Source organism: Solanum verrucosum, unplaced genomic scaffold, assembly GCF_900185275.1.
Source record: "Solanum verrucosum unplaced genomic scaffold, falcon-dt-bn FXZP01000103.1, whole genome shotgun sequence".
Lineage (NCBI taxonomy): Eukaryota > Viridiplantae > Streptophyta > Magnoliopsida > Solanales > Solanaceae > Solanum > Solanum verrucosum.
The window spans coordinates 4,858,830-4,877,196 of NW_026020048.1; the positions used below are offsets into that span (position 1 = coordinate 4,858,830).

Sequence of the window (18,367 nt, forward strand, 5' to 3'; positions counted from 1 at the left end):
ATTTTGAAGGTATCTTCAGAAATAGACTTGAAATGTCTATTTGAATTTTCTGAAAACATGATTTTGTAATGCATGCACATTTAAAAATATCCTTTGAGATGCTTTTTCAAAAAAAAAAAAAGGGGGAGAGGATAAGAAAAACTTTAAAATCACGCTAAAACGAACTGAATGACAAGAACAACAACACATCTAAAGCCAGCAGATAATAAACAATAACTTACGAGTGCCAGTTCCGCTTTATGATACCAACAACACATCCAGTTGGACGAGAAGGTTTCATTTCCTCAGGTGCAGTTTGCCCTTGATTCAGGACTCTAGGAGCATCATCAGCAGTGTTTGGAGCTAAATGAACATCTTCTTCTTCATCGTCTTCAGGATACCGAAATAGTTATGAGATTTACATGCATAAAAAAAAATCCTCCATAATGAGAGCAAGTGAGGACAATTGCGATGGACAGACATGCAGGAGCAGAAGGACAAGTTCACAATCATTCATTTTGATTTGCATGAAAGTTACAAAACATATATTAATAATTGAATAACTTATCACACTAGAGAAATATTAAAGCAGTTCCAGAAGAGTAAGTTTGAAGATATACTATTACAGTTAAAATATAATATGGAATGAATTAAGTTTTTGAAATTTGTAAAATTTGTACAAGTAATGGTGTAATAATAATTAGAAATGGGTCAAACGTACTGAAACGGAAATGACTACTCTTTTTAGCTGGGTTAATCTCACCCCTGTATATAACCCAGATTCTTTTTTCGAATTTATTAGCTCTTTAGTCTTGTGCTAGACCTTTGGATTTGTCAGCTCTATAGACTTATGTTAGGTTTTTGTTATCTTTTTATGAGCTGCTATAATCTCCCCCTCTTTTGTAATTATGCATCTCCTTGAGGCCTTTGTGATTTATTATTCACTTGCTTCATCAAAAAAAAAATTATGGATAGCCACAGCAGGTTTGATTTTTGTGATATAATAATAGAGTTGTTACCTTTAAAAATAGGATTCCTTAATATCATAGAAAGTGAACCACTTATGACTTTTTTCAGGAGAGAAATGTAGAGATCTCCTTCTTAATTGAGATAGTCGAGTTGCAATATAATAGAGAAACACGTTATATTTACAACTAAACTATGTGAAATGGTCTAGATATGACCTCTGTTAATAGTTTGGGACAATCATGTCCCTGCAATAACAAAAGTAGGTTATGTTTTCCCTTATTTTCAAATAAACTACCCTTATATTTGTCGCTATTTTCACTTCCTCCACTATCTTTATCACCCTCACAATCTCAATGCCAGTAATTAACTTCAGGAATGAAGGCAGATAAGGGGACGAATCCAAATTTGAGGATGAATAAATAATACTTCTTAGGAATTGAGATTATCAGATTTATGAAAAAAGGGATAATGACAATGTTAGAGAATTCCTGACATTAAAGAACATGTGAAAAGCAGATAAATTATAGAAAGAATTTCAAGTTCAAAAGAAACGAGGCTCAGATTGTCAAAAAACTATCAGAAAAATGCGCTAGTTCACGATTGCTGCAAAAAGCAGATGGAATATTGTGAGAGAAATAAACCAGCTCACAGATTCGACTGATCTTTGCCAAGCCAAACCATAAATCATCTCAAAAGCCTCATTCTTTTAACTAAATCAGGCATCAAAAGGGTATCCCCAGATTTGCCCTTTTCTCAGACATAAATGAAAAGATCTTTGAATCCAGCCATGGCTGCAAGCATCAGCTAGCCTTAGAAGACAGAAGAAACACCAAGAAATGGATTTTTTCCCCAAAATATCATAAACCCGCCTGAACTACCATGTCGAGCTACAGTTTTTCAGCTCAAGAGAAGACATGTTTGATTCAACACCCACAGAAAACAAAATCTTCACAGCCCCCTTTATGTATAAAATGGACCAGAATAATGAGTACAGAAAAGAGGGAGGATATGTATAATTTCACTAAAAGGATGGTTTGGTGAGGGGAAAAAAAGAAACTGAACTTTGTCAAGCCAAAACATGAATCAGCTCAAAAGCTTTGAAATTCGCCGTAAAGAAGCACAACCAAAAATTATTTTTTTATTTCCCAAAATATAAAAGATCCACCTGAGGTACCAATCATATATATATATATAAAAGAGAACCATAAGCCCACCTACGTGGCGCCACCACAAACTAGGATTCCCTTTTAATTTATTTTATTTCCAAAAATAGCCTTCACCTTTCGTGAAAAGTTATGAAACATTGTGACTTTTATGAATAGTTGTCACTTTTATAAAAAATTGTGTTTTTTATGAAAGGTTGTAACCTTTCTGAAGGGTTGTAACTTTTCCAAAGAGTTGTATCATTTCTGAAAAGTTGTGTCTTTTATTAATAGTTGTGACTTTTATGAAGAGTTGCCACTTTTATGAAAGGTTGTGACTTGTGACCTATCCGAAGGGTTGTAACTTTTCCAAAGAGTTGTAACATTTCCAATAAGACACAATAATCAATTGTTCACACTACCCTTTGTTGTCTATAATTAGAGGATTTTCCTCTCATTTTAAAACAACGAAAATTTTGAACTTCTTCTTCTTCTTCTTCTTCACAATTAAATTTGTGTACTTTGCTCCTGTTGAATGGCTCACTGACACCATTATTTTTGTATCAATACACTGGTGAATAGAATCGTTATATCTTGAGAGGATCTATTCCTTTAAACATCGCGTATTAGATGGAAATAATTTTCTTAAGGACACACTGTGCATTCAATGGACTCGATTTTTTCCATTTTGTTTCATTCTATTTTTGAAGATCCTGGTATGTTTTTTACAGTCATTAATTTATGCTTATATTATTAATTGTTGTTTTTGAGTACATGCTTTAAACTTTGTTGTTTATGTTTATGCAAAGTTATTGTTATAAGTATTTGTTAGTACATATTAAATAACAAACGTTAATTGGGTATTCAAGCAAGTTTTATCTACTGAAATTGTTGAAGGTACAATAAAAAAGCCCTTACAAATCTATTTTCATACAAGGATGCGATTTTGTTTTCTTTAAAAAATACTTTGAGAGTTAATAACTTTGCATGCCCATATTTTTTGGTTTTTATGTTGTTGTTATCTATTTTTACTAAATTTTATCAGTGGATATTATGGGTACTTTAAGGATTGAAAGTTGATTGAAGTGTTAGTCAATTTTTTGTGGTATGTTATTCTAAAACATAGGAACTTTTCTGGTTAGAATGATTCATTATCATCATTGGATATCTCATAGTTTAGTCCTTTTAATGATATTTTTTCTCGTTGTTTTGTTGGTTCCTTAAAATTGTATTGATTATTTTTCGTTTGGTATGTATATTATCTCACTTGGACAAAACTTTTCGTCCTTTTAATGCTTTTCTTTTTTTTCCTTCTCATTCGGCTCTTCTAAATATTTTTCGTGTGAGTTATGACTATTTTCGGCAAACTTAATTTGAAGAATATGAAACGAAACCTACTCTAAATAAAAGTAATATCCTAAACTACAAAAGATATGTCTATTAACATAGATTTGTTGTCCTTCATGTTCCAAGTCATTGCAAAGCGTTTGAGTTATCTAAGTTAGACTCATTTTAATTTTTTAATGTTCAAGAATATTTCTTTAACATGAGCCTAGAATCCAACATTTTTATCTACTTGTACTTTCATAATGCAACAATTATACATACATATTTCTGAACAAGTCGTAAAGTTGCATTGATGAAGCATCTAGAAGGGCCTTCAGACCAGCAGTTTATTGAAGATTAAATTTCTAAAAGGGTCAACAATATTATTTTGTTTTTGTTTCAAATTTATTTTTCTCCTTCTATAAATTTTGTTAGAGTAACAATAACGAAAAGTGGTGAACGTTTGACCTCAGACAAGTAGATTATTGAAAAGGTTGTTCAAAAGCTTAGAAAGATTATTTATACCCGCGCGAAGCACAGGTAAATTACCTAGTTACCATGTAAAGCAACAGATTTCAGCACAAGAGAAAACATATTGATTAACTTCCACAGAAGACAAAGTTTGAACAACCTCATTGTGTATAAAACGGAGCAGAGAGAGTAATAAGAATAAGAAAAGAGGGAGGTTTTGTGTAGTTTCACCAAAAGGATGGTTTGGTTGGGGGGGAGGACCTTATGAAACAGAAGAAACACGAAGAAAGGAAACTTCTTTCAAAATCTCATAAGCCCACCTAAGGTGCCATGCCAAGCAACAATTTTTCACTCAAGAGAAAACATGTTTGAATGTGTATAAAATGGGCCAGAGAGAGTTATACCACAGAAGGTAATAAGAAAAGAGTAAGGTCGTGTATAATTTTAGCAAAGAGGTGGTTTGTTGTGTTTGTGGTGGGCAGTGGGGGAGAAGGGACAGACGTTTGCCAAGCCAAAACACGAATCAGCTCAAAAGCTTTGGAAACTGCCATGGCTGAAAGAATCAGTTAGCTTTAGGAGACAGAAGAAACACCAAGAAATGGAACTTCTCCAAAATCTCTGTGAGAAATATAGGAAAAGAATATTATTGAATTGTTGTTATTTACATTATTACATTGAGACCCTATTTATAGACCCTAGAATACAATCCAGTAGGATACTATTTAGTATTCCTATTTCTATTTCTATTACTATTCCTATTCTAATAGGATTGTATAAACCTATTCCTATTCTAATAGGATTGCATAAACATATTCCTATTCTAACACTCCCCCTCAAGCTAGTGTATACAATTCATGTACCTAGCTTGTTACAAATGTAATTAACACGAGGACTGATGAGGGGCTTGGTGAGATATCTGCAAGTTGATCACTCGACTTCACAAAATTGACAATCATCTCAATGTGCTTGGTCTTCTCATGAAATACTGAATTTGATGCAGAATGCCGATAAAACACAGAGTGATAAAATTACAGTGTTGGAACTTCCCAAACCAATGCCGATAAAACACAGAGTGATAAAATTACAGTGTTGGAACTTCCCAAACCAAGCTTGCAAAGACTGTTTCAGACCATAGAGTGACTTACGTAATCAACATACAAGGCTACTAAACTCCCCCTGAGCAACAAAATTAGGTGGTTGCTCCATATAGACTTCTTCACAATGCAGCGGTCGTTGTAAGTGCTCAAAATCTAGTATAAAGTATATGGATCATGTTGAAATCAATAGACGAGTCGATATCAAACAAGTCACCGAAAAACTGGCCAGAACATGCTCATATGTCGGAGTACTAGATTTGATGGCTAAAAGTGGTCACAATCTAAGAAATAAAATTATATGGATAGGGTCAGAATGATGTCACAACCCAACTAGAAAATAGAAAAAATATAGGATAGTTCGAATTGATGGAACAACCCTATTGAAAAAGAGAAATAATATGAGTAGGGTCGGAATGATGGCACGACCCTGCTAAAAAAGAAAAATTATACGGGTAGGGTTGGAATGATGGCACAACCCTACGCAAATCAGATTTGAGGAGTCACCGGAAAGACGAATGGAACTATGCAAATCAAATTTGAGGAGTCACTGAAAAGACACATGATGCTATGCAACTCAGATATGAGAAAATAGTTCGAAAAAATCCACGGTACTACACAAATTAAATATGAAAAGTAGTCCGAAAAGATGCACGGTGCTACACAAATAAGATATGCAAAAAAAAGGTAGTCACCAGAAGGATGGCATGGTGCTACACAAATTAAATATGAAAAAATAGTCACTGGTACGGTGCTACACAAATTAAATATGAAAAAGTAGTCACCGGAATGATGACACGGTGCTACACAAATTAGATATAAGAAAGTAGTCACCGGAATGATGGCACGGTGCTACACAAATTAGATATGAGAAAATAGTCATCGGAAAGATACACGGTGACGGCTAACATAATCGTTGGCCAGACGGGCAGCATATATTAGTAATAGCCGCCCGCCGGCAGCGTAAGCTCTTAGATTTTCTACCAAGATCGTAGAGGCCCTGATACCATGTAAGAAATATAGGAAAAGAATATTATTGAATTGTTGTTATTTACATTATTACATTGAGACCCTATTTATAGACCCTAAAATACAATCCTTTACCAAGTAGGATACTATTTAGTATTCCTATTTCTATTTCTATTACTATTCCTATTCTAATAGGATTGTATAAACCTATTCCTATTCTAATAGGATTGCATAAACATATTCCTATTCTAACAATCTCATAGACCCACTTGAGGTACCCACACCAAGCAACAGCTTTTCAGCTCAAGAGAGAACATGTCTGATTGCAATTTTGAGTTATACCAGAGAGACTAATAAGAACAAGAAAAGTGGAAGGTCATGTACTTTCACCACAAAGGTGGTTAAAGTGACAAAAAAAAAAAGTTTCCAATGCCAAAACAAGATTAGCACAAAAGCTTTGAAACACAGCATAGCTGCAAGCAACAGTTATTTAGCTCGAGAGATAACATGTTTGATTGAACATCGACCAATGAAAACCTCCAAATCATCATTGTGCATAAAACGGAACAGAGTGAGTAATAAGAAGAAGAAAAGAAGGAATGCAAGAGTATGGAGATAGGAAGAAGACATTCTACTGAAGACTGGTGGGAGTTAATACCAGCTTGCATTTGGTATTTCAGACCCCAACCTGAGGTGCCATGCCAAGCAACAGTTTTTCAGCTCTAGAGAGAACAAGATTGATTGCCATTTTGAGTAAAAGCGGAGAGAGAAACAAAAATAAGAAAGTTATCTGTAATTTCAGCAAAAAGGTGGGTTAGTGAGAAAAAAAGGAACTTTGCGATGCCAAAACACAATTAGCTCAAAAGCTTTGAAATCCATCGTGGCTGCAGGCATCAAGTTAGCCTTATGAGACAGAGAAGAAACACCAAGATATGGAAATTGTTTTACAAAATCTCATAGATTCACCCACCTGAGTAGCCATGCAAGCAACAGTTTTCTAGCTCAAGAGAGAACATGTTTGATTGCTTTTCGAGATATACCAAAGAGAGTAAGAAGAACAAGAAAAGTGGAAGGTCATGTACTTTCACCAAAACGGTGGTTAAAAAGAAAAAAAAATAGAATTTCTGACGCCAAAACATAATTAGCTCAAAAACTTTGAAACGCATCATGACTACAGATTGACTATGAGGACAGAGAAGAAAAACCAAGGAATGAACCTTTTCCTAAAATCGCATAAAACCACCTGAAGTGCCGTGCCAAGCAACAGTTGTTTGTCTCGAGAGATAACATGTTTGATTGAACATCGACGGATGAAAACCTCCAAATCTTCATTGTGTATAAAACAGAGCAGATTAAGTTAAGAATGAGAAAAGAAGGAGTGCATGGGAGATATCACGAAAAGGGTGGTTCGGAGAGGGGGGAAAAGCATGGCTAAGTCAAAACACGAATCAGCTCAAAAGCTTAGGAGTCTATCATGGCTGCAAGCATCAGATAGCCTTATGAGATAGTGAAGAAAACCATGAAATGGAACATTCACCAAAATCTCACAGACCCCGACTAGAAGTGCCATGCCAAGCAACAGTTTCAGCTCTTGAAGGAACATGTTTGATTGCCATTTTGAGTACAACTAGAGAGAGAAATAAAAATAAGAAAAGTTATGTGTAATTTAAGCAAAAGGGTGAGTTGGTGAGAAAAAAACTGATCTTTGCAATGCCAAAACACAATTAGCTCAAAAGCTTTGAAATCCATCGTGGCTGCAAGAATCAGTTAGCATTATGAGACAGAGAAGAAACACCAAGAAATGGAAATTGTTTTCCAAAATATCATAGACCCACATGATATGCCATGCCAAGTCCCAATTTTTCAGCACATGAGAAAACAAGTTCTACAAAACTTCCACGGAAAAAAAAAACCTCCACATCCTCATGGTTTATAAAAATGGAGCAAAGAGAATAATAAGAACAAGAAAAGTGGAAGGTCGTGTGTAATTTCACGAAAAGGGTGGTTTGGTGTGGAGGGGGAAAGAAAATGAACATTCCCAAGTCCAAACAAGAATCAGCTCAAAAGCATTGTAATTTGTAGTGGCTGCAAGAATCAGTTAGCCATATGAGACGGAGAAGATACATCATAAAATGGAACTTCCTCTTAAATCTGATAGACCCACTTCAGTTGCCATGCCAAGCAACAATTTTCTAGCTTAAGAGAGAACATGTTTGATTGCTTTTTAAGTTATACCAGAGAGAGTAATAAGAATAAGAAAAGTGGAAGGTCGTGTACTTTCACCACAGAGGTGGTTAAAGTGACAACACGATTAGCTCAAAAGCTTTGAAACGCAGCATGGCTCCAAGCAACAGATTGACTATGACAGAGAGAAGAAAGACCAAAAAATGGTCTTTTTCCTAAAATCTCATAGACCCACCTGAAGTGCCATGCCAAGCAACAAGTGTTTAGCTCAAGAGATAACTTGTATGATTGAACATAGATGAAAACCTACAAATCTTCATTGTGCATAAAACGGATCGGAGTGAGTAATAAGAATTAAGAAAAAGAGGGAGTGCAAGAGTAATATCACGAAAACGGTGGTTCGGAGAGGGGGAGAAAAGCATGGCTAAGTCAAAACACGAATCAGCTCAAAAGCTTACGAGTCTGTCATGGCTGCAAGCATCAGTGGGCCTTATGAGATAGTGAAGAAACACCATGAAATGGAACTTTATCAAAAATCTTCTAGACCCCCACCTAAGGTGTCATGCCAAGCAACAGTTTTTCAGCTCAAGAGAGAACATGTTTAATTGCCATATTGAGTTAAACCAGAGAGAGCAAGAAAAATAAGAAAAGTCATGTGTAATTTCAGCAAAAGGGTGAATTGGTGAGAAAAAAAACTGAATATTGCGAAGCCAAAACACAATTAGGTCAAAAGCACTAAAATCTGTTGTGGCTGCACGCATCAGTTAGCCATATGAGATAGAGAAGAAACACCAAGAAATGGAAATTGTTTTACAAAGTCTCATAGACCCACCTGATGTGCCGTGCCAAGTCCCAGTTTTTCAGCTCCAGAGAAAACAAGTTTTACAAAACTTCCACAGAAGAAATAACTTCCACATCCTCATGGTTTATAAAATGGAACAAAGAGATTAATAAGAATAAGAAAAGTGGATGGTCATGTGTAATTTCACGAAAAGGGTGGATTGGTGTGGAGGGGGAAAGAAAATGAACATTGCCAAGCCCAAACAAGAATCAGCTCAAAAGCATTGGAATTTGTCGTGGCTGCAAGCATCAGTTAGCCTTATGAGACGGAGAAGATACACCATGAAATGTAACTTCCTCTTAAGTCTGATAGACCCACCTGAGTTGCCATGCCAAGCAACAGTTTTCTAGCTCAAGAGAGAACATGTTTGATTGCTTCTTGAGTTATACCAGAGAGAATAATAAGAACAAGAAAAGTGGAAGGTCGTGTACTTACACCAAAAATGTGGTCAAAGTGAAAAAAAAATTAAACTTTCCGATGCCAAAACACAATTAGCTCTAAAGCTTTGAAACGCAGCATGGCTGCAAGCAACAGAGTGACTATGAGACAGAGAAGAAAGACCAAGAAATGGACCTCTTCCTAAAATCTCATAGACCCATCTGAAGTGTGGTGCCAAGCAACAGTTAATTAGTTCAAGAGATAACATGTTTGATTGAACATCGACGGATGAGAAGTTTCAAATCTTCATCGAATATAAAACGGAGCAGAGTGAGTAATAAGAATAAGATAAGAAAAAGGCGGTTGGAGAAGGGGGGGAAAGCATGGCTAAGTCAAAACACGAATCAGCTCAAAAGCATAGGAGTCTGTCATGGCTGCAAGCATCAGTTAGCTTTATGAGATAGTTAAGAAACACCATTAAATGGAACTTCTTCAAAAATCTCACAGACCCCAACCTGACGTGCCATGCCAAGTAACAGTTTTTCAGCTCAAGAGAGAACAAGATTGATTGCCATTTTGAGTAGAACCGGATAGAGAAACAAAAATAAGAGAAGTTATCTGTAATTTCAGCAAAAGGGTGGGTTAGTGAGAAAAAAATGAACTTTGTGAAGCCAAAACACAATTAGCACAAAAGCTTTGAAATCTGTCATGGTTGCAGGCATTAGTTAGCCTTATGAGACAGAAGAAACACCTAGAAATGGAAATTGTTTTACAAAATCTCATAGATCCACAAGATGTACCGTGCCAAGTCCCGGTTTTTCAGCTAGAGAGAAGAATTTTTACAAAACCTCCACGAAAAAAAACACCACATCCTCAGGGTTCATAAAATGGAGCAAAGAGAGTAAAACGAACAAGAAAAGTGTAAGGTCGTGTTTAATTTCACGAAAAGGGTGGTTTGGCGTGGAGGGGGAAGGAAAATGAATATTGCAAGGACCAAAAGAGAATCAGCTCAAAAGCATTGGAATTTGTCGTGGCTGCAAACATCAATTAGCCTTATGAGACGGAGAAGATACACCATGAAATGGAACTTCCTTTTAAGTCTGATTCACCCACCACCTGAGTTGCCATACAAACAACAGTTTTCTAGCTCAAGAGATAACATGTTTGATTGCTTTTTGAGATATACCAGAGAGAGTAAGAAGAACAAGAAAAGTGGAAGGTCATGTACTTTCACCAAAACGTGGTTAAACAGAAACAAAAATAAACTTTCCGATGCCAAAGCACGATTAGCTCAAAAGCTTTGAAACGCAGCATGGGTGCAAGGAACAGATTTACTATGAGGACAGAGAAGAAAGACCAAGGAATGGACCTTTTCCTAAAATCTCATAAAACCACCTGAAGTGACATGCCAAGCGACAGTTTTTTAGCTCGAGAGATAACATGTTTGATTGAACATCGACAGATGAAAACCTCCAAATCTTCATTGTGTATAAACAGAGCAGAGTTAAGAATAAGAAAAGAGGGAGTGCATGGGAAATATCACGAAAAGGGTGGTTCAGAGAGGGGGGGAAAAGCATGGGTAAGTCAAAACACGAATCAGCTCAAAAACGTAGGAGTCTGTCATGGCTGCAAGCATCAGCTAGCCTTATGAGATAGTGACGAAACACCATCAAATGGAAACTTTATCCAAAATCTTACAGATCCCCATCTGAGGTAGGCCATTCCAAGCAACAGTTTTTCAGCTCAAGAGAGAACATGTTTGATTGTCATATTGAGTAAAACCAGAGAGAGAAATAAAAATAAGAAAAGTCATGTGTAATTTCAGCGAAAGGGTGGATTGGTGTGAAAAATACTGAACTTTGCAAAGCCAAAACACAATTAGCTCAAAAGCTTATGTGGTGGCTGCAAGCATCAGTTAGCCTTATGAGCCAGAGAAGAAATACCAAGAAATGGAATTTTTTTTTACAAAATTTCATAGACCCACCTGATGTGCCGTGCCAAGTCCTGGTTTTTCAGCTCAAGAGAAAAAAAAGTTTCACAAAACTTGCATGAAAAAAAAACCTCCACATCCTCATGGTTTATAAAATGGAGCAAAGAGAAATATAAGAATAGGATAAGTGGAAGGTCGTGAAATTTCACGAAAAGGGTGGTTTGGTGTGGAAGGGGAAAGAAAATGAACATTGCCAAGCCCAAACAAGAATCAGCTCAAAAGCATTGGAATTTGTCGTGGAGCCTTATTAGACGGAGAAGATACACCATGAAATGGAACTTCCTTCTAAGTCTGATAAACCCACCTGAGTTGCCATGCCAAGCAACAGTTTTCTAGCTCAAGAGAGAACATGTTTGATTGCTTTTCGAGTTATACCAGAGAGAATAATAAGAACAAAAAAAGTGGAAGGTCGTGTACTTTCACCAGAAAGGTGGTTAAAGTGACAAAAAAACATAAACTTTCCAATGCCAAAACATAATTAGCTCTAAAGCTTTGAAACGCAGCATGGCTGCAAGCAACAGATTGACTATGAGATAGAGAAGAAAGACCAAGAAATGGACCTTTTCCTAAATTCTCATACACCCACCTGAAGTGTCGTGTCAAGCAACAGTTATTTAGCTCGAGAGATAACATGTTTGATTGAACATCGACCAATGAAAACCTCCAAATCATCATTGTGCATAAAACGGGACAGAGTGAGTAGTAAGAAGAAGAAAAGAAGGAAAATGCAGGAATAATATCACGAAAAGGGTGGTTCGGAGAGGGGAGGAAGGCATGGCTAGGTCAAAACACGAATCAGCTCAAGTCTTAGGAGTCTATCATGGCTGCAAGCATCAGTTTGCCTTATGAGATAGTGAAGAAACACCACGAAATGGAACTTTTTCCAAAATCTCACAGACCCAACAGTGTTTCAGCTCATGAGAGAACCCGTTTGATTGCCATTTTGAATTATACCAAACAGAAATAAAAATAAGGAAAGTGTAATTTCACTAAAAGAGTGGTTTGGTGAGGAGAAAAACTGAACTTTGCAAAGCCAGAACACAATTAGCTCAAAAGCTTTGAAATTTGTCGTGGCTGCAAGCATCATTTAGTCAGATGAGACAGAGAAGAAACACCAAGAAATGGAAATTGATTTTCCAAAATCTAATAGACCTACCTGAGGTGCAGTGCCAATCAACAGTTTTTCAGCTCGAGAGAAATCAAGTTTAATTGAACCTCCACTGAAGACAAAACCTCCACATCCTCATGGTTTATAAAAAGGAGCAGAGAGTGATATAAATAAGAATAAGAAAAGAGGAAGGCCATGTGTAATTTTACGAAGGGGGGGGGGGACTGAACTTTGCCAAGCAAAAACACGAATCAGCTCAAAAGCTTTGAGATCTGTCATGGCTGCAAGCAAGCATCAGTTGGCCTTATCAAACAGAGAAGATACACCATGAAAAGTGGAACTTTCTCCTAAATCTCATAGACCAATCTGAGGTGCCATGCCAAGCACAGTTTTTCAGCTCAAAAGAGAACATGTTTGATTGCTTTTTCGAGTTATACCAGAGAGAGTAATAAGAACAAGAATAGTATAAGGTCGTGTAGTTTCACCAAAAAGGTGGTTTAGTGACAAGAAAATTGAATTTTGCAACCCCAAAACACGATTAGCTCAAAAGCTTTAAAACTCAGCATGGCTGCAAGCATCAGTTAGCCTATGAGACAGAGAAGAAAGACCAAGAAATGGATCTTTTCAAAAATCTCATAGACCCACCTGAGGTGCCATGCCGAGCAACATTTTTTCAGCTCAAGAGAAAAAACGTTTGATTCAGCTTCCACATAAGACAAAACCTTTAAATCCTCATTATGTATAAAACAGACCAGAGAGAAATAAGAATAAGAAGAAAGGTAGGTCATGTGTAATTTCACTAAAAGGGTTAGTATGTTGTGAGGGAAAAAAAGGGAGGTCAAGATGCACATGTTGATGATATTGTTGCCCTTGACCATAACCATGGCCAGCAACGACGACGGTGGATGGTGAAGGATTGATACGTTGAATGGAGGTCAGGTAAAAAGTTAAAGGGGGTGGTAAAAGTGGTGGATGAAGCCACGTAATAGAAATGTGGCAAATGATAGTGCTAATTAGTTTGATCAGATACTAATTACTCTTAAATCGTTTTTAGTTATTTGATGACTCAATTGTTAATAGAGGACAAATCTAGACCATTTCGCGTAGTTCTAAGGCAAATTAGGTCACTTTTGCAATATACAAGAAAGTCATGTTCATTAAAGGAAAAAAGAAGTGGACAAACCTTCATCAGCTAATGCCAAAGACTTCTCCTCGTGCCACTGTTCTGGAGGCAAAAGCTCAACTGCCACTATATCACCATCAAAAGCCCTATTCATGTTTGCACGTCCATATATAATTATCTCATCACCAATGCTTTCACTTCCAACATATGCTTCAAATGGATTAAAACGGTTAACGCGAAGTTTCCCCTGGTGAAGGAGTCCCCGAAGCAAGCCAGAAGTAATTTCTGACATGGGCTTATGCTATAGAAAACATGAACAACAGGTGTAATTTAGCAGGTCATAGCCTTAAAAACAGCACCCAAAAAAATACCCTAGATAAATTGTATTAAGCAGTTAAATATACCTCATTATAAATGACTTTTCGCTTTGAAGGCCTCAAATCCTCAACATCAGCCATATTAACATCTTCAGAAGGAGGCTGTACTATTAGGTCAAGCAATTCTGGCTGACCAAGTGACTTTACATAGCATTCAACTGAGATCAATGGAAGTAAGTTGGTTAAGATTGCTGAAGATAAATTTAACTAAGCAGGAACTAAAGAAAACAGCTCTATACACAGTAACGACTAAAGAGAACTTTCATGAACATTAACAGAAGCCTCTCAGTGGTCAAATCAGTACACCACAGCAGTGTTACCAAAGGCGCACTTTAAGCGCGCTTAAGCCCTAAAGCGAGGCTCAAAACGTGTTGAGCGCTTCGCCTCGCTTTATGTGCGCTTCAGTGTCGTCATCAAAGTTCAAAGACAAACTTTTCCTTGTCAATGAGTCTCTTATGAAGATGTGACACTAAACAATTGATATTTAACTTTATCATATTTTTTTTCAATTTCTTTTGTCATATATTTGTCATTCATGGTTATAATTATTAGTCTTGGACTAAACAAACACATTTTATGTTTTTCTCCCTTTGCGCCTTTTTTCATTAAAGCCCACGCTTTATTTGCACTTTGCGCTTAAAGCCCCCATGGACCTTAGAGCTTTTTTTGCGCTTTTCGCTTTTAATAACACTGCACCACAGTAACATACTACTCAATAATTGTCATCAGACAACAAGAAGAGAGATTTACCTGTCTCTGCAGAAATTCCCTCTTCAATTGCCTTCTTCTTATTCTCTCTATCATTCGTAATTAGCAAGACACTTACTGCGCTGCCAAGATGATCCTGATACCATTTAGCTGCAACCCTAATAGCTGAACCACCAAAAATTGTTGACGTTTGTCAATCTACTGGTGATTACGAACAAAAGCATTCAGCTTCATTAAGTATAGATTTGAAGGCATAGATGTAAAGACCTACAAGAGATAGACGACCATGGTTCTCGATTATACCTCCACAAATCATGTTAACCTTTCCCATTCCACTTCTTGACTACTAAACTCAATATAGCTCGACTTACTTAAGAGTTTTGCACTCAGATAATCAAATTTAAGAGATCTTGAAGCCTTAGTAGAGAATCTATGTATTATTTTATACTGGATAGGTGGTGGAATAAAAATACTTGCATTAGTTATACTTGGATAAACATCAAAAAGGCAAAAGTTACCCTAAATGTTAATTCAAAGGCTCTCGTTCTGACATCGTCTAGAATACTCCACAAAAAGATAACCTCAAGATTGAAGTGCTTCACTCCTCCGTGCACCTAAGAACCCAATGCATCATCGGGGTGAGTACATGGGAGAAATAGACAGGTTACCTTAACTTCTCTAGCAATTGATTTTCCCCAAATTTAGTGAAGTTATAACTTATAAAGCCCTAACTATTCAATCACATTATGAAACTGCAAAGGAATAAAGTCTAGCATTCTATTTTTCACTTTGTATTTCGCAGGAGCAAAACTTTCTCATCAGTTTAGATTATCAATCAGATACTCTACACTGCTGCTTAAAATCTAGGGATATAATTGTAACATTAATTCAAAAGAAAATCTAGGGATAACGAGTTTCTAATATTTGCAACCATTAAAAAGACAATCTTAATGCACAATGATCAACACATTCATGCAAAGATTTTAACGTAAAGAATTCATTATCCTTCTCCCTATTCTAGGTCCCATAACCCTAATTATGATACTTAGCTACTCATAACATTTTGAAAAGAATTAAAGTACTAATAATTGTTATTCATAGAAATTACAGTAAAGTGAATTTGTGTAGACAAAATCATAGCATTTTACATTCTTTTTGATGAAGTAACAAACACATTTTACATTATATATTGCATATCCAACTTTAACACGACGAACGAAATGTCCGACAAAATTACAATCCTTGAATAGACTCGATCCAAATGACCCCTAAGTAACTTGGTTATAGTGCAATGCGTTCTTCCAAACAGAAACAGAAACTAATCATTGCAGCTTTCACCATATAAAATAGTGTGTAGATACTAAACAAAGGCATAGTTCCTCAAAATAGGTTATTGAATAGTTCAGTTCTCATCAAGCATGAAAGTATAAATATACAGTTATCCTTTCTTACTGATCAAACACATAAGTATGAACTCTAATGCATGTTTTTAGCATAATCTGTATGCACATAATAAACATGTAATGTAAGTATGACCTTTAATTCACTAGCACAAGCACATACCATAGGACTTACAGAAATTAGAATGGAAGGGCCCAGAAAACTAGTGAATGGATACACAGAAATGCGTAGCACAAATTGTTCAAGAAAAGCAGTGATTTACAACTTCAATTGCTACTGCACAAAGGTGAACAAACAAACCTCTATCATTCCGATCATTTGGACTTTCACCAGCCATTGCCTTCACATAAGTATCCCTGAACAATGAGCAGAAGAAGGAATTTTTAATCAGATTTCAGCCCTGGCTGTAAAGTAGCAATCGATGTCTAGTAGTGGTTGTATCGTATAAGTGGATCACAGTCAAAATGCAAATATATAAAGATATACTACAATCTTTTTCTTTCTTATCAAAAGATAAATACTAAAATATTTTTCTGCGTCATTACTGATGCCAGGAAAGGAAGTTTCTACTGATAAGCAACCCTTGCAACCATTATGAATGAAAAGGGACCCAGACCAAGAATCCAAGTAATCAACAAGTGTAAGGTGATAACCACCATACTATCCTAGCCGATGTCAATGCAATGTAACTTAGCTATATCTTATGAGCTTTGACCAAAGAGTTTTCAGCAAGTGCCACACATGTGATAACCACCATACTATCCTAGACGCTGCCAATGCAATGTAACTTAGCTATTATCTTATGAGCTTTGACCAAAGAGTTTCCAGCAGTTGGAACACTCTTTCATAGAGGACTAGTCCTGGACATACAATTACATGGACCACTAAAGTAATTGGTTTCTTGGGCCCAAAGTCTTAAACAGCATACTCTATCCTACCTCTTTTTCTCACTGTGTTTTTTAAATTCAATAATCTACTCCCTCTATCCCAAAATTACAAACAACACAATGCGGTTTAAGTGGATCAAATGACAAATATTACTAAAACATTGACCAAACCCTAGCATTCAAAGTCAATAGTTCCTGCACCCCTGCCCTCTCCCCAGAATGATGCAATTAATTGCTAAGCAGAAGGAAAAGCAATATTTTGAGAATGAATAAATGACTAATCAACATGGATAAACTTTTCGCAATAAGCAATGGTTGCTTTTGATCAAAAGGCAAGTGAATTTATAGAAGAACAACTAGAGGTACAAAAGGGGCAGAAAGAAAGGAACATACTTGTGATTTTCGTTAGAAAAGACAAAGAACTTCCTTAAAGAATTGCTACACAGAGCCCTGAGTCTGTTATAAACCGCAATGTTCTTGTTCTTGACCTCCGACAACACCACGGATAGCACTACCACGTTGTCAATAGCTTGATTCTCCAGCAAATCAATCTAACACAATTCAAGATTTCAAGAAAACAATAAACCCAACCGAACAAAAAAAAAGTTAACACAATCCAAGGTTTCAAAGTATATTCACCTGGTTGAGAACAACGTTGGTGTCAAGAACAAGAATAGTGAAGTGAGAGTCGCTTAAACAAGGAGATGAAACTTTACACCCATTCTTGCAATAAGGGGCTCCGCAATAAATATCATCTCGCAAATAATGTTCCCTAACTTCCTGAAACACAAAAAAAACTCAGATTAAAATTCTGGGAAAAAGTAAACAAATACAGAAACATAATTCTAATAGTTAAACCTTAATTATTCTGCCTTGTCTGGTTTGACGTGAGAATGCTTTGTTCTTCAACATATTGCTGGGTAGGGTAGGGTTTATGGATTCTTGGATTTAGGAGTTTATGGATTGCTGAAGTGAAGTGCGTTTGGTGTTCAAGATGAAAAGAGCGGCTCTTTTGATTTTCTTTTCTTGTTTTAGGCTTTCAGAGAAGATTTATATATAACGCGGTTATAATAATTTTAATCTATTTATAAGTTTCACTTATATTTTTTTTAAAATAAAAATAAAAAATCTATAGATATTGATAGATTATTTTATTTAATAAATAGAATGTATTATTCATATTTAAATAATGTAGAGTTTTGTCTCCACCTGAGACATGATTTAGTTTTTCATTTTTCTAAGGAATAAGGGTCTGAAAATATCCCAATTTTGGTCGGATTTGTTGTTGCGATACTAAACTTTCATGATTACCTATTACCTCCTTAGACTATTTAATACTAGACGTGGTGAACAACGTCAATAATTTACTTCTGAACATTTGATAATATAAGTATTTTGAGTGGGTACAGCCCTACGATAA

General features: G+C 36.1%; 1 protein-coding gene across 1 annotated transcript in view; it reads right to left on the reverse strand.

Annotated features, from left to right (window-relative positions):
• Window positions 1-17,861, reverse strand: part of LOC125822020 (exosome complex exonuclease RRP44 homolog A) — a 30,250-nt gene extending 12,389 nt beyond the window's left edge. Inside the window, exons 1-8 of the mRNA XM_049501395.1 lie at window positions 17,806-17,861; window positions 17,587-17,727; window positions 17,341-17,498; window positions 16,361-16,416; window positions 14,702-14,824; window positions 13,979-14,109; window positions 13,635-13,875; window positions 222-369 (exon numbers count right to left, since the gene is read on the reverse strand). Coding sequence (XP_049357352.1) covers window positions 222-369; window positions 13,635-13,875; window positions 13,979-14,109; window positions 14,702-14,824; window positions 16,361-16,416; window positions 17,341-17,498; window positions 17,587-17,727; window positions 17,806-17,859 — 1,052 coding nt within the window. The 5' untranslated portion in view covers window positions 17,860-17,861. The remainder of the gene's footprint in view (window positions 1-221; window positions 370-13,634; window positions 13,876-13,978; window positions 14,110-14,701; window positions 14,825-16,360; window positions 16,417-17,340; window positions 17,499-17,586; window positions 17,728-17,805) is intronic.
• Between the last annotated feature and the right edge of the window lie 506 nt (window positions 17,862-18,367).